Here is a 14,999-nt window from a genome sequence, read left to right as displayed (position 1 = left end):
TGTGCATCATTACATCCATTGATTCGTGACACATGAGTATGTTCCATTTTGTAAAATCCTCTGTAAATATATAAAAATAAATAAAATAAAGAGCCTTTAATTGCTTCATGTTCATGAAAGTATTGAAGCACAGCTGAATAGACTCTGATATGAGCTTGTTGTTAAGGTGACAATACACAATAAGTTTAAAAATACATAACATTTCTCTCAGCTCCATCCAATCTGGACAACATTGTCAATGTATTGTGGGATATGCAAACGTCTTTGCTGAATTTGGGCAAAACAAAGTATCAACGTCACACAAACCCATCATTTCACCAACAAATGGAAGTTTTATCAGAAAAAGTAATCAGAAAGAAATCACTGGAAACTAGCAAGATCACAAAACAAGCATGATTAAAGTGGCATTTGTTGATATGTTTGATGTTTACTTAAAGATTTAAAACCCAAGCATCCATGTTTTACCACAGTTTTACAATATTAAGTGATACATTGATCATAATTAATTAATTTGTATAAAATCTGCAACACAGAAATAATCCGGTACACTGTTAGAAAAATCTGTAGAAATTACAGTATTACTGGCAGCTGCTTGCCAGTAACTTACTGTAGATTTAAATTGATGTTATTTACTGGCAACAGTTTGTTCAAAATTAAATGAACATTAAACATTAACAAGTCTTTATCTTTACAGAATAAAACTAAAATAACAGCCTCATGCAAAGCATTCTGGGAACCAAAATCTGAAGGAAAAAAAAACAGAAAAAGGTTGATGAAGATTTCTGGTTCCCAGAATGCTTTGCATTAGATTGTTATTTTATAGTTTTATTCTGTAAAGACAAAGACTTGTTAATGTTTAATGTTAATTTAACTTTGAACAAACTGTTGACAGTAAATAACATACATTTAAATCTACAGTAAGTTACTGGCAAACAGCTGCATAACTACAGCAATTTTTTTACAGTGTATTTACCATTATTTCACAAAAGAAAAAGGGACACTTATTTCAGCCTTGTCGGTTTCAGCCTTGTCACTTATTTCAGCTTTAGCACTCTCTCCAGTGACAGTCCCAATACAGTTACAGTCAGTCAGAGAAACAGAGGAAGCTCCCGGAAAACCAGAGTTGCTTTATTTGATGTCATATGCAGAGCTAAATATGGATATCAGACAGTCCGGTATAAAGAGACGAGTCGTACTGACAGATAAATAAATACACGATTGTGATAGCCTTTATGATTTGTCTGATTTCTTCAAGTGGTCATATTTACCATGTTTACTATGGTAATGGTTAGTGCGCATAGTCTTTTGCATCGCATATAAACATTTCTGGGTAAAACTTTATAATAACTGCACGCTATTAATAATTAGTTAAGCATTAGTAAACAGTTAATTCATCATTTATAAAGCATTAATAGACATTAATAAGCAGTTTATAAATACAGTTATAAATGCTTTATTCTTGATTTATAAGCATATCTATAATGTGTTTAATAATTGTATTTTCATACTTTATTAATGATCAGTTTATCATTTCTAAATGAAGTATAGCATTATTTATAATCTGGTTATTTAGGAGTTGTCAGTAGTTCATAAGATCACTTAGAAAGTGTAAGTAAATGATTAATAAACTGTTTAAATACATATTATTATTCAGACATATAGTGATGGTTACTTAGTGTGTTAATTAATGGTTTATTAACATGTATTTCTACTGTAATTCAGGGTTAATTCAGGGAGTTATAAAGCCTTTAGTAGTGGTCAGTTCACTATTTCTGTGAGCTCATCTAAAGTGAGGACTAGTTATGCCTTGGAAAGCATTTATAAAGGAGATTTAAAGACTGTTAAATATTCCTATGTTCTGTATCACTGTGTTGTTTGTTTCCTTTTTCTGTTTAGAAGAAAACTGAGTCTTTAAATCTCCTTTATAAATGCTTTACAAGGCATAACTAGTCCTCACTTTAGATGAGCTCACAGAAATAGTGAACTGACCACTACTAAATGCTTTATAACTCCCTGAATCTACTACATTTACTCACACTTAAGTGATCTTATGAATAAATGACAACACCTAGTTTGTAAATAATGGTAAATAATGTAACTGGTTTGTAAATAATGCTATAATTAATTTAGAAATTATAAACTGATCATTAATAAAGTATGAAAATACAATTATTAAACACATTATAGATATGCTAAATCAAGAATAAAGCATTTATAGCTGTATTTATAAACTGCTTATTAATGTCTATTAATGCTTCATAAATGATGAATTAACTGTTTAGTAATGCTGAACTAATGATTAATAGCGTGCAGTTATTATAAAGTGTTACCTATTTCGATTAGAATCCACATCAGATCACAAACAGAAGTTATTTCAAACACTCGCTGATGTCTGAAAGTCAGTTTTGAGCTAAAATGATTTTAAAAGTCGTTAATGCTGATGTTAGCTGGTATATGAAATGATTCATGACCACTCATCCAGCCCGAACTAGCCCTCTTTGGACCAAAAAACCCGACCGTTGTGCCCGAGGAAGCCCCGGAAGTGACAGTAGAAATGCGGCTAATGATAGCGAAGCATCTCACTAGATTTCCAAACAGCGGTCTTGTGTCTCCACTAACTCACACTCAACATTCACACAAAGCCACAGTTTAACAAGCATAGACAACCTGTCGAGCCACGCCGCCTCTGCTGACCTCGAGGATAACATTACGCTCTTAACCCTTGAGCTCAGATATCCAGTTTCTCTGGGTAAGAGATTGAGACGGACCAGTGTGATCAATAAAGGCGGAGGTAAATGAATAACGCAATTATGCGAGACAACGGTTTGACTGCCTCCGTCAGAAATGATGAATTGCATGGTGTGCAAAAAATGATAGTCGCTGCAATAGATTAGCACTTCAAATCGGTCTCATCCTCATATGCCCTCGCTCTTACAGATGAAATAGATCAAGTTCATTAATTCATCATTTGCCAATTGGATTACGGAGAAACGAATGTATGAGAAGAAAGCAGAGGTCATGACCTTGTAACCATTAATGTGTAGTCCATCAATAAAGATGAAGGCACTGTTATAAGTGAGAGCATGAAGGGTCAGAGGTCATTGATCTGGGGCATTCCTGTCAAAAGGTCGCATTGACCTGACAACATCCATAAAAACATCAAACTTCACACAGACACGCACAGCGGTCTCGATTCCAGGGTTTCTCCAATACGGTCCTGTAGTGTATTGACTTCAGATGAAATCGAGACCTGGGGCCCGTTGCATAATCTTAGACACTATGTTAAGACTGTGTCTTAAAGTCCCCCTGTAGTCAATCATTTTATCCCTTAAAACTCACCCTTGATCACCAAAATGACATATTTAAATTTTTCTTTGAAAAAAATGTCTTCATGCCTTACATTTCGCTTGACTGTAACTCAACAGCCTTGCCTCATTTAGTATGTGTGGTTCTATGAATATGCAAATGAGCCCCGCCTCCACTCACTCACTCAGCTCAGAGATCCACTCGTTGACGATCACACGTTGATCTGATTGGTTACAAGGTGTTTGATTTCAAACCGTGTTTGCTTTCCCTATTCAAATTAGACCAATCTACCATGTTATGTAACTGACTTTAAAAAGTTAAAGTCAGTCTTGATGAAAAACTTTAGATGACTCTCTTTTAAGACTAGTCTTAGCTGTTTATGCAACCAGACACTGTTTGTGCAAATCCACTGCAATAAAAGATTTTGGAAATGTGACAAACAAACAAAGTTTATGGGTTAGTTCACCTAAAATGAAAATTCTGTCATCATTTACTCAGCCTCTTGTCATTCCAAACACATAAGACTTTCGTTCATCTTTGGAAACACAAATTAATATATTGTTAATGAAGTCTGAGAGATTTCTGTCACTCCATTTCTGTCTATTCAAAAACTTTTGGTGAACTAATCCTTTAACGTCTAATCACGAAGACTGCAGACAGCATCATACATGTGTGTGTGTGTGTGTGTGTGTGTTATCTTGACCCACCAATTTATGTCATTTGATCTGGTTATTTGACGACTTTCGAGTGGGATAATTTCTTCATTTGTGACGAGAAAAAAACACCAAATCCTGCAAAATCATAATGACATTATGACTTTTAGTATGAATTAAGGATGGGCATTATGACTACAATTGTATATGATATGTGCAATTTTGTCTCATGCTAACTGTTAACAAATATATATATATTTTGTAAAATCCGGTGAATTAAAGCAATATTAAATTAGTTAAAATGTATGAGATTTTTGATGATAAATATATAAATTGGTTATTGTGTATTTAGAACACGTTCAGTGTTTTATTACAGAAATCTGACCAGTTTCAATTATGTATGACTGATGAATATTCATCACATTGAGTTTATTTGTTAAAACTGTGCAGTCCAAATGAATGGAAGTTTTATACGCAATTCAAATACATAAATCTTACATTTTGGCCTAAATAGTCGAAAATAAAAGACAAAAGTAGAGTTAAACCCTAAATTCTGATTGAATGCAATTCTGAGAGCCATTTAACAGCCAATATATGCACACCAAACATCTCATTTTCAAATAGCTCATTCTGTGATGAATATTCACATACGATCAGTACAAAACGTTGTTGTGAAGCAAGCCAAACGCAGCAGTGGTTGTGTGATCGGAGAGCTTCGTGTCCTGTATGTTTGTGTGCATATTCACCTGTTATCAGGTGTGATTAAACAGCTCAGATATTGCATCCAGCAGAAAGAGTTTCCAAAAGAAACCTTCAGATCTTTGCGTCGCAGTGTATGTTGATTAGAAAGATTTCCTCCTCGCAGCACATTTTCCCTTTCATTGCTCTCCACAGTAGACGAGCTCCACTGCACACTGATTAACCTTCGCCCGATGAAGAGAAGATTCAGAAGGACACTCAGTGGCTCTCGATGCATTTCCATCAAGCTTTGTCATCTCATTCTAGAGGCGCACTGAATCATTTCCATGTGAACAAAGAAGTGCAGGTCCCTCATCAGCAAATAAATATTTATGAAGCCTTTAAGTTGAAGAGCACAGGGGAAAGTCTACCCGGTTACATAACACACATTTGGCCACTATCAGCACTCTCACTGTTGTCGTTGTTGTACATCTGAATGCGGTTTTGCATTTTGATGAAAGCAAATGTGTGCCGGCATTATCTGATATTAGAGGTGACTTTGTTGAGAAGAATATAGATTGCTAAGTGCAGATGAGCAGGTGCTGGATGCTCTTAAAAGAGTATTTCAGTTCCATCATTATTTGCACTCGTCTTCATGTTGCTGCAAGCTGAATGATGCTTTTATTATCATCATTTTTTTTATGGAACATAAAAGGAAGAACCTTCATGCAGCTCTTTTCCATGCAACAACAGATGACTGATGAAATATATAAGGTGCATGAGTCACACAGACTTTAATAAGTGCTTTTCTTTACTTTACTTTTGTTTTGTCATGGTAAGAATGTCAGTATAGCAAACAAAAAACAAAAATTTTTATTCCAAAAATATTTTTGGATGAACCATCCTTTTAATATGCAGTGCTGCTCTTTTAGGCAATCTCTTTTAATGCGGTTTTGCAGTAATGCATATGATAGAACATATGGCATTTAAATGTGATACTCCATCTTTCTAAATATGCTCATATTTCTTGAGAAAATGCACTGGAAGGATTTTCACACACTTGTGTCGTATGGTGTTTGATGGCACATTCATCCATACGCTTTGAGTGAAATGTGCCTTCAAGGAATACGTAAATATCTGTAGCAATGACACACCTTTGAGACATCCATCTGGCCTCTGCACTCCGTCATGGTCTTATATTGAAACGTATTTGATTGCTTGCGGTGTTTGCTCAGAGGACAGAACGCAGCGTGATCTGATCTCATCTGAACAGCTCTTGGAGTTGAGTGATTTAACTCACTGCTGGGTCACACACTGTCCGTGTTACTCAACAAATGCATGTAATCAAGTAAACATCATTTAATTGTGTTCTTTCTGTGAAAAGGGTGCTGGATGTCCTGATATTATGTAATATCAAAGTTTGCTTCAGTTGCAGTTGCAATGTCAGTATCATCATATCACACACAGTATATAATATATTGCAAATCTGCAAATCTATTACACAGCTCTATTTAAAGTTGGATAGATTGTATAAACATACATCATACACAAGTAGAGGGATATACACTATAAAGCAAAACTGCTTGTGTATATTGTTAATACACAACATGCAAACTAGATATAGAACTGTGCAATAATATAAATTGGAATATATCCAACTTTATTCGCATGCATACAGTACACTCATGTTTACTGCTTGATTGATTAATTTACTGCTTGATTGTTGTGTATTGCGGAATTGACTTGATTGTCACATTTGACTACTGTAAGTGGACTGATGACAGAATTCAGTGTTACAAACCAAACCAGTAAGGACATTTGCTGCTTGTATACACTCAGATGGCCAAACCAAACACATTCCTCCTTATATCCCAGGCCTTAAACAGCTTGTTGTTAAAGTCCAGCTGTCACACACTCCCTCAATATACTAACTGTTGTTATATTTGGCCTAGAATTGATCCTTGGATTAAAAAAGACACAGGTAACAATGTGCTTGAAATTGTTAAGTAAAGTTAACGTTAAAATTGACAAATTACTTGTTTGGTAGTAGGTACACATACTAAATGAAAAAAAAAAAAAAAACTAGTCTTATAGCTAGCATTATATTGCAGGAGTACAGACCGACAGTGATAATATCTAAATATGTGAACATATTCTGACACGCATCCGATGTTTCAGGAGAACAGGTTCAGTATTGAGATTGCTTGGATGGTTGGTTGTTAATACAGGCATTGCTCATGAATGAGATGTTCAGTCTGTGTAAACCCAGGGCTTTGAAAGGAGTCTCTCTGTCACTACCAGTGGCAGCTGGGAACAATAGCTCATTGTTGACGCCCAGGTCTATTTTGGATTTCTTCCTTTTATAGTGTGTTATAGGACCTGCTTGTCAGGCTGATCTCTCCTCCCTGGGGTCAAATGATATAAAAGCTTTAACCGACAATCTGCCCTGAGCTGCTCCCTGCCATCCATTCTGCTGTTCTGACTCTCCCCGCTCATCCAGGAGACTCCTCACATCAGCAACATGGCTCCCAAGAAAGTCGAGCCCAAGAAGCCAGAACCCAAGAAGGCTGAACCCAAGAAAGAAGCCGCTCCGGCTCCAACGACCCCCAAACCGGCTCCTCCGCCAGAGCCCGAGGTTCCCATTGAGCCCCCGTTCGATCCCAAGTCCATCACGCTGGAGTACAGCGCGGACCAGATCGAAGAGTTCAAGGAGGCATTTCAACTGTTCGACCGCACGCCGAAAGGAGAAATGAAGATTACGTACGCCCAGTGCGGGGACGTGATGCGAGCTTTGGGCCAGAACCCGACCAACGCAGATGTGCTGAAGGTCCTGGGAAAACCCAGACCGGAGGAAATGAACGCCAAGCTGGTGGACTTTGAGACCTTCTTGCCGATGCTGCAGCATATCTCCCGCTCGAAGGATCAGGGCAACTTTGAGGATTTTGTGGAAGGACTGAGAGTTTTTGACAAGGAGGGCAATGGGACCATCATGGGGGCTGAGCTTCGGCACGTTCTGGCCACGCTGGGAGAGCGGATGACCGAGGATGAGGTGGATCGACTGATGGCCGGACAAGAGGATGCCAACGGCTGCATCAATTACTCTTCATTTGTCAAACACATCCTGTCAGGTTGAACTGGATTGGACTGAATGGATGGTGTGGGTAAATAATCAGTGTGGGTGAAATAAGAAAACTATTTATAATTTCATTTCCCTGAAATGTATCGTTCACATTGTTTGAATAATAGCATTTAAAATGTCAAACAGTGCGTTTTCACAAACACTCTCTTCGCCTTTTTTTTCTATACATTCTGACTCATGTGAATATGATGGCATATGTGTTATACAATAAAAACAAACAGACTGACATGGATTTTTTAATAAACTCTTCATTCTTGTTCACACAAATTAACACGTGGCCGATCAATATGTGCCACACTAGCTTTGATATCAAAGGCACACAAGAAAATTATTTATAACTTTATTTCTCTGAAATGTATCGTTCACATTGTTTGAATAATAGCATTTAAAATGTCAAAACATTGCGTTTTCACAAACACTCTCTTCGCCTACACGACTTTTTTTTTTTATATACATTCTGACTCATGTGAATATGATGGCAAATGTGTTATACAATAAAAACAAACAGACTGACATGGATTTTTTTTTAAAAGAAGGCACAAGATTGTCTACATTGTGCAGTGGGGTTTGATGCTGTCAAGCTCAAAAAAAGGTGATTTATACTGTATTCCAAGTCTTCTGAAGCAATGGCTTTGTGTGAGGAATTGATGGAAATTGAATATTTGCTGTAACTCTTCATTCTTGTTCACACAAATTAACACGTGGCCGATGTGCCACCGATGTGCCACACTAGCTTTGATATCAAAGGCACACAATAAAACTATTTATAATTTTATTTCCCTGATATGTATCGTTCACATTGTTTGAATAATAGCCTTTAAAATGTCAAACATCACAGTGACGTTCTGTGTTTTCATAAACACTCTCTTCGCCTAATACTTTTTTTTTTTCTATACATTCTGACTCATGTGAAAATGTTTTGTAGATTTTGTCCAATGGCAAATGTGTTCAGTCACAAAACAATAAAAACAAACCAACTGGCATGGACTTCACTTTTATTTTTTATAAAGAAGGCACAAGATTGTCTACATTGTGCAGTAGGGTTGGATGCTGTCAAGCTCAAAACAATCTGATTTATACTGTATTCCAAGTCTTCTGAAGCAATGGCTTTGTGTGAGGAATAGATTGGATTTTTGCTCATTGTAAATTTCCTTCTGCTTTAACTCGTATTCTTGTTCACACACATCAAGATGTGCCACACTGGCTTTGATATCAATGACACACAAGAACCAATATTATTTGATCTAATAGACATGGCTAAATATAGGGTTTGAAAGGAAAGTGACCTAGTTAATTATGGGAGAACTATTGCTTAAAGCTCCAATTTTAATGCAATTCAGTGGTTGCATAGTAATGAGGAAACACAACATTTGCTTCCACTGCCCCAAACCACTACACGTCTGATCTTGACATATGGAAAGTCTACAACTGGAGAAAAAAAAGGTGCTCTGAGAATGTTCAATTAACAATCACTTGCAAGTATTTTGTATTAAAATGGGTCTCTGTGCTATTAGTACAATGACACATTCTTAATGAAGTTTTGATTCACTTCCATAATGAATCACATTTAGCTCTTGATGTGAAAGCAGTCTTGCCGAACATAACTCATGCAGCAATCCTGCGCTTTTGAATCCGTGACCTTTTCCCACACAGCCTGCAGAGTCTGGGCTGCTTTTGAAGACATCTTGGGATTTCACTTTGATGAGGTATGGAGCTTCTTTCTCTATACGAAGGCCAGGCACATGGACTGTGTCCGTGCATCAATGGGAATGTAGGCTATGTAATCTCGGCTCAGGAGAGCCAGGTCTTCCAGCCGTGTACTTAGGAAATGCAGCTATCTATGGGATGTAGGGAGAGAGAGCACTTGAAAGGGTGGCCAGAATCGCAGGAGAGGAACAGGGGGTGATCTTTAAACACTATCCTCCTGTCATCAGGCTGACAGCTGCCCTAGGTCTCCCGTCTGTGATCCCCGGAGTGTCCCACTTGGCTCGGCCTCCATGGCAGACCATAAACATCAGTTTCACACCTCTGAACACAAACACTGGTGGTGTGAGAGACGTCAGCGCTTCTCCAGGACTCCTCGACGGGACACGACACTCCTGTGATGTGGATCCAGGCCTGAATCGGAGTATGTCCAGGTTGTTCTGATTGGTTGGTGAAACAGTGCTCATTTGTATGCAACAAGATGGGATGCAGACTGGCAGATAGCTGGATATGAAGGTTTAAGACAGAGATTTAATGAGTTATGCCTGCGATTTTGGCAATCCTATAAGATCATTAGAAAGTCACACTTCTAATAAACTTGGGTATGACATATGCAGACTGTATAATGATGACACCTATTGAATCGTAGGTGACACAAGTTAGTATAGAAGAATAAACATCATCATCATGCGCTAGTGGTGAACAAATAGAGCAAGATGAATCGCACTTTGGCAATTGTGTTTTTTATGTGTGCTGCAAAAAAGGAGGAAGCGAAAGAGGGGAACATAGCTAGGGAAAAGAAGCCAACTCGGCATGTCAATTTTGTAAATGGAGCTTGAGGTACAGTAAGTAGTTTTAAGTTTAAGCGCCATGTCGCGCTGATTAATACGCCGTTTCATGTTGCATTTTTATTGGCTAGTCAGTAGATGCAGGTCGTAGAAACAAACACACTGTGAGATGATCTGGGATATAGTACATAAACCTACACTGTAAAAAATTAAACCGTGATTTTTACGGTAAAAAACCGGCAGCTGTGGTTGCCAGAACTTTAAATACGGTAGCAACGTTATTGGTTTTACAGACTTAACTTAAAATTTACAGTAATAAACCGTATTTTATTATCTGAATGTGAATTTACCGTCCTATTGAAGTATTAATATCTGTTTTGTACCATTGTAATACACTGATAACCACCAATCACAGCAGTGATGAGAGTCACATGATCAATCAAAGCTCATCACAAGCAGCTCTTCCACAAGAAAGTTAATACTAATATATAGAAGCTGTCATTCACACAAACATTAAACACCATCACGGTAACACACATGAAATTTTAAAAATGCAATAAACATTAATTTAACAACATTAAATTTAACATACAAGCCTAATGTACATAACTGATTAGAAAAAACGAAGAAAACTATGAAGAAACAGTTATTTCAATAAAAATACATCAAATGTGAAGTGTCACACAGGGAATTGTGGGAATGTCAATTTACGTTTTTTCACTGTAAATTATACAATGAGTTGTTCTTTTTCACTTTCAAAAACTGTAAATTTAACGGTATTTTACAGTAAAATTACATTAAATGTACCATTAGATCTATCACAGTTATTTAGCCCTAAATACCATTAGATCTATCACAGTATATAGTACGGAAACTTTCTGTTAACCAATTAACAGTTTTTCACTGTAGCATTTTTACAGTCTTTTACCGTTAAAATTACAATTTTTTTTACAGTGTACCAACGTCCGTTACCAAGGGTTTTGAATGATTTTACTTATGTAGTAAAATGTAGTTTTAGTCGCATAACATCGGTTAATGGAAACACCGTCATTTCGCAATAGTTTTTTGTCAACATTTAGAAAAAAATCGCAAACGTTTTGCGCAAATCTGTAATGGAAACGCTGTTTCGCGCCTATTGTTACAGTGTTATTATACATTTATGTACTGAGTAATATTAATTAACTACATGTACTTACTATAGGGTTAGGGTAGGATTAGGATTTGGTTGAGGGTAAGTTGCATGTAATTATGCATAATCTACTGTTATTACTATGGTAAGTACATGTAACACATGTAACAAGGACACTGTAAAATTAAGTGTTTCCAATTATTGCAGGCTTTCTTTGGTCGCAAGTCCGGCCGTCTTTAGCAGACCTCTCTCACAGTACAACATTTAGGAGCCACAACCACAGAAATCTCCACGATTGGTCATCTTTCATCTGGGACCGCACAAAATCATACAATGTGTACCGGGCATTAGAGCACTAGAGGAGTGGCTCACCCCAAAAACTAAATACACAATTCCACTTTTTTTCTGTGGAATACGAAAGCAGTAATTTCAAGGAATCAAAGGATCATTCAGTTGACACAAATAAGGAGCATAAAAGTAGTGCTGTATCTGTAGGCCTTTTGAAATTATACACTCTCAAAGAGAAATGCTAAAAAAGCTGTCACTGGGGTGCTACCCTTTCAAAATCTACACCCCTGACAGGAGCATATTAGTACCTCAAGTGTACGTACTAGTACGTTTTGAAAGGGTACCACCCCAGTGAGAGCTTTTGTACAATATTTACTGAGAGTGTTTTTTTTTTTGTTTTGTTTTTGTAAGGAACATAATGAAATGATTTTTTTTATCCAACTAATAACTTTGCTTTTTCATTTAAATGACACGGAACGATATTTGCACAGATCATATTCAAATGCATCTCGCGAAGCTTAGATTTGGAAGTGCAAATGAGATCTGAAACTAAGAAGAAATATTATCAGTGAAATATTAAATATTAAAAGCATAATCAGTCTCATTAGTGAGAGTCCAAAACAGCTCTAGTTTGTGTTTGCAATTGTAAAATAGCAGTGTTTTGAGCAAGATCTGTTCACTGATATAATATTAATTCATTAAAAAGTTTTTTTTTTCTTTTTTTTTCTTGGTGTTTGGCATAATGAACAACGCAGGTCTCTGGGTTAGGGAAAAATTATGACATTAAATCGTGAATGTCTAGTTTAAAGCCAAAAACAATGAAGAAAGTTTGAATATTGTCTAGTGCACATTCATAATAAGTTAGCTCTCCATGTCAAATTTGTCTTGCTCTCGATGTTTACTCTACAGTAGCAAGGATGAAGTATGATATTTCTCAACAGAGCTTTATTGCCTCAAGATTTCAAGAATATGGTGGATGTTTCCATGGAAACTATCAGCAAGTAAGAGAACTTTATTTCCTGTGTATCAACAGTAGAATTCTGAATTGCAGGTACCTGAATTGACCTTCACAGTTGTTAAACTCTCAGTATTTCTAAGCTCGAAATGGCTCTTTTTATATTGTGAAATGCTGTCTACTTTTTATTTTTAAACTGCACTTAATTTATGCATCACAGTAACACTCAGCAATCACTCCTGCTACAGTGCAGCAACACTGAAACAAACCTGCAGTCAAAATGCATTATTTTATCAAAAGTATTGTTGAACCTATAGTCAGTCTTGTGTCTCCAGGCGTAATGTTCTCCCTGGGGCTGGAGGATGACAGTGGCCTGTGATGATGTTATCTGGCTGTCCTGGTTCTCGGCTCAAAGTTACTGCGACTTACCAGCTTTCCTTTCACTTTTAAACAACTGGACAGTGGTGCAACTGTCCCGACAGCACTGCTGCCGAGGAAACAGTGTTGCTGACGAAATGTCATGGTCAGGATGGAGTGAGACATCGGTGTATGTGGAAAAGTTATGATTCATTTAGTATGTTTAACTTTTTTTTTTTTGCATAAAAACGTGCAACTAACATTTTGCGAACAAAACCCAAGCACAGATAATGTTGCAAATAATAACGATTTTTTTTCATAAACAAAAATGAGCAAGATAACAAAACAGATTATCCCAAACTCAGCCAACAGGATTGGTAAACAAACACCCAAGAGAGACAAAAAATAACACAATGAATCCATAGACACCAATATTATGATTTTCTGAGAAACTGTTCAAAAGTTATTGGCAAAAATAGCATTTTTTTCAGATCTCATGACTTGTAGGTGGCACTGTTCCTAAATTTGGCATGGACCCTTAGATCATGGTTTCGATAAAGCGCACCAATTTTCATTTCGATTGATCAAAGTTTGGCTGAGATTCAGCGTCAGAACCAATTTGGGGTCATTGTGTTTCAGACATCGTAACTTTTGAACAAAGATGGATTAAAAAAAATCAGTTTAGTCTGTGCGGCTCAGGCCAAAGATCATCTGAGTCAATTTTCATAAGAATTGGGCAAAATTGTTAAGGAGTAGCAAAAAACGGAATACTGTACTTTTCAAAATGGCCGCTCGCAACTGTAATGAGCGGAGTCTTAATGTAAGATGTTGATTGTGGTCAGCACGAAGAGAGGAATCTGGTGAATTAATTTTCATTTTTCTAGAACAAAGGGTTCAAAAGTTATAACCTTTATATGTGAATTTTCTAACTGGTGGCACTATAGAGTTGGTCCTAGATGCATGACCAGCACTATTTGTGCCAAATTTCATAATCATAAAAACAAAACAAAAACAACAACTAATACACAGCAAACAAAAGGCAGGCACTGATCAAAACAGACAGCCTGATCAAACAGGAGGGAATGAACCAGTACAGGACAGAACACACAAGTAGAATGAATAGGGCATGGGAGAGCAGGTGGGAAAATGAACAAATAAGAAATAAGGGGGTGGGGGATAAGATGTGAGATAGAAAACACAACTAAAGACATGCCAACATGACATGACCCAGACCACATGCACAAAGAAAACAATTCAGAAGAACACATGGCGAGTTAACAACACAAGCCAAACAGGGCTGTAAGACTTCTCTCACAAATCATCAAGAAATAGACTACAGGCTACAGGAAGACTGTGGTTTCACTGAGCAAAAGATGAGTGTTACTGTCTGTGCAAAAATAATTCACTTTTTTTAACTTTCACATATTCAGTGGTATATTAAGCATGTGAATATGTGCCATATTAACTATACTGTGAAATTAGTTTAAAACAGAACTTCCCCTCCGTATGGAATCAGTGTTATGCAAATGTTAACATTATGTTTCAGTTATGAAATATTTATGCCACAACCTAAGATCTACTCTTCAAGATATTAGTTGAAGCGTGTGTGTGTGTGTGTGTGTGTGTGTAAATACTAAAAATCATTATGGTTCTAAAAGTATGCTCCATTTTTGCAATTTGAACATTAATAACAGAGTCTACACTATATACGCTTCAGTTCTCTCTCTTACAGTCTATTCTGCTTTGTTGTTTCTTGCAGGAATAAATGCTAAATTGCAAGGTTAAGCCATTCAGAATGAAATTAGATTGCAGTAACAATGTTTTTTTTCTTTTTCTTAATGTTAAGAATTGCCTTTCAGCACCAAAGAGCAAAAGACGAAACAGTGAAACAGTTGCAGACCATTATCTCTGCGTCTTTAATTGGCCCGAGGCACACAGAGGATGTTATGAAAGGTGCTCAATACACATTACACTCATGGAAAATGAGAAAGAGAAACTATCC

The 14,999-nt window shown here is 36.8% G+C and overlaps 1 protein-coding gene across 1 annotated transcript; it reads left to right on the top strand.

The window, feature by feature from the left end:
* The first annotated feature begins 7,091 nt into the window (after positions 1–7,091).
* LOC311082724 (myosin light polypeptide 6) lies at positions 7,092–8,752 on the top strand. Its single transcript, XM_084113776.1, has one exon. It carries the CDS (start codon positions 7,159–7,161, stop codon positions 7,768–7,770), a length of 612 nt encoding a protein of 203 aa, XP_083969902.1. The 5' UTR covers positions 7,092–7,158; the 3' UTR covers positions 7,771–8,752.
* Positions 8,753–14,999: the final 6,247 nt, after the last annotated feature.

The sequence above is a fragment of the Abramis brama genome (assembly GCF_963993115.1).
Source record: "Abramis brama genome assembly, chromosome: 5".
In the NCBI taxonomy this organism is placed as follows: Eukaryota; Metazoa; Chordata; class Actinopteri; order Cypriniformes; family Leuciscidae; genus Abramis; species Abramis brama.
Note: the sequence above shows the minus strand (reverse complement) of the source record. Positions and strands in the feature narration are given on the sequence as shown.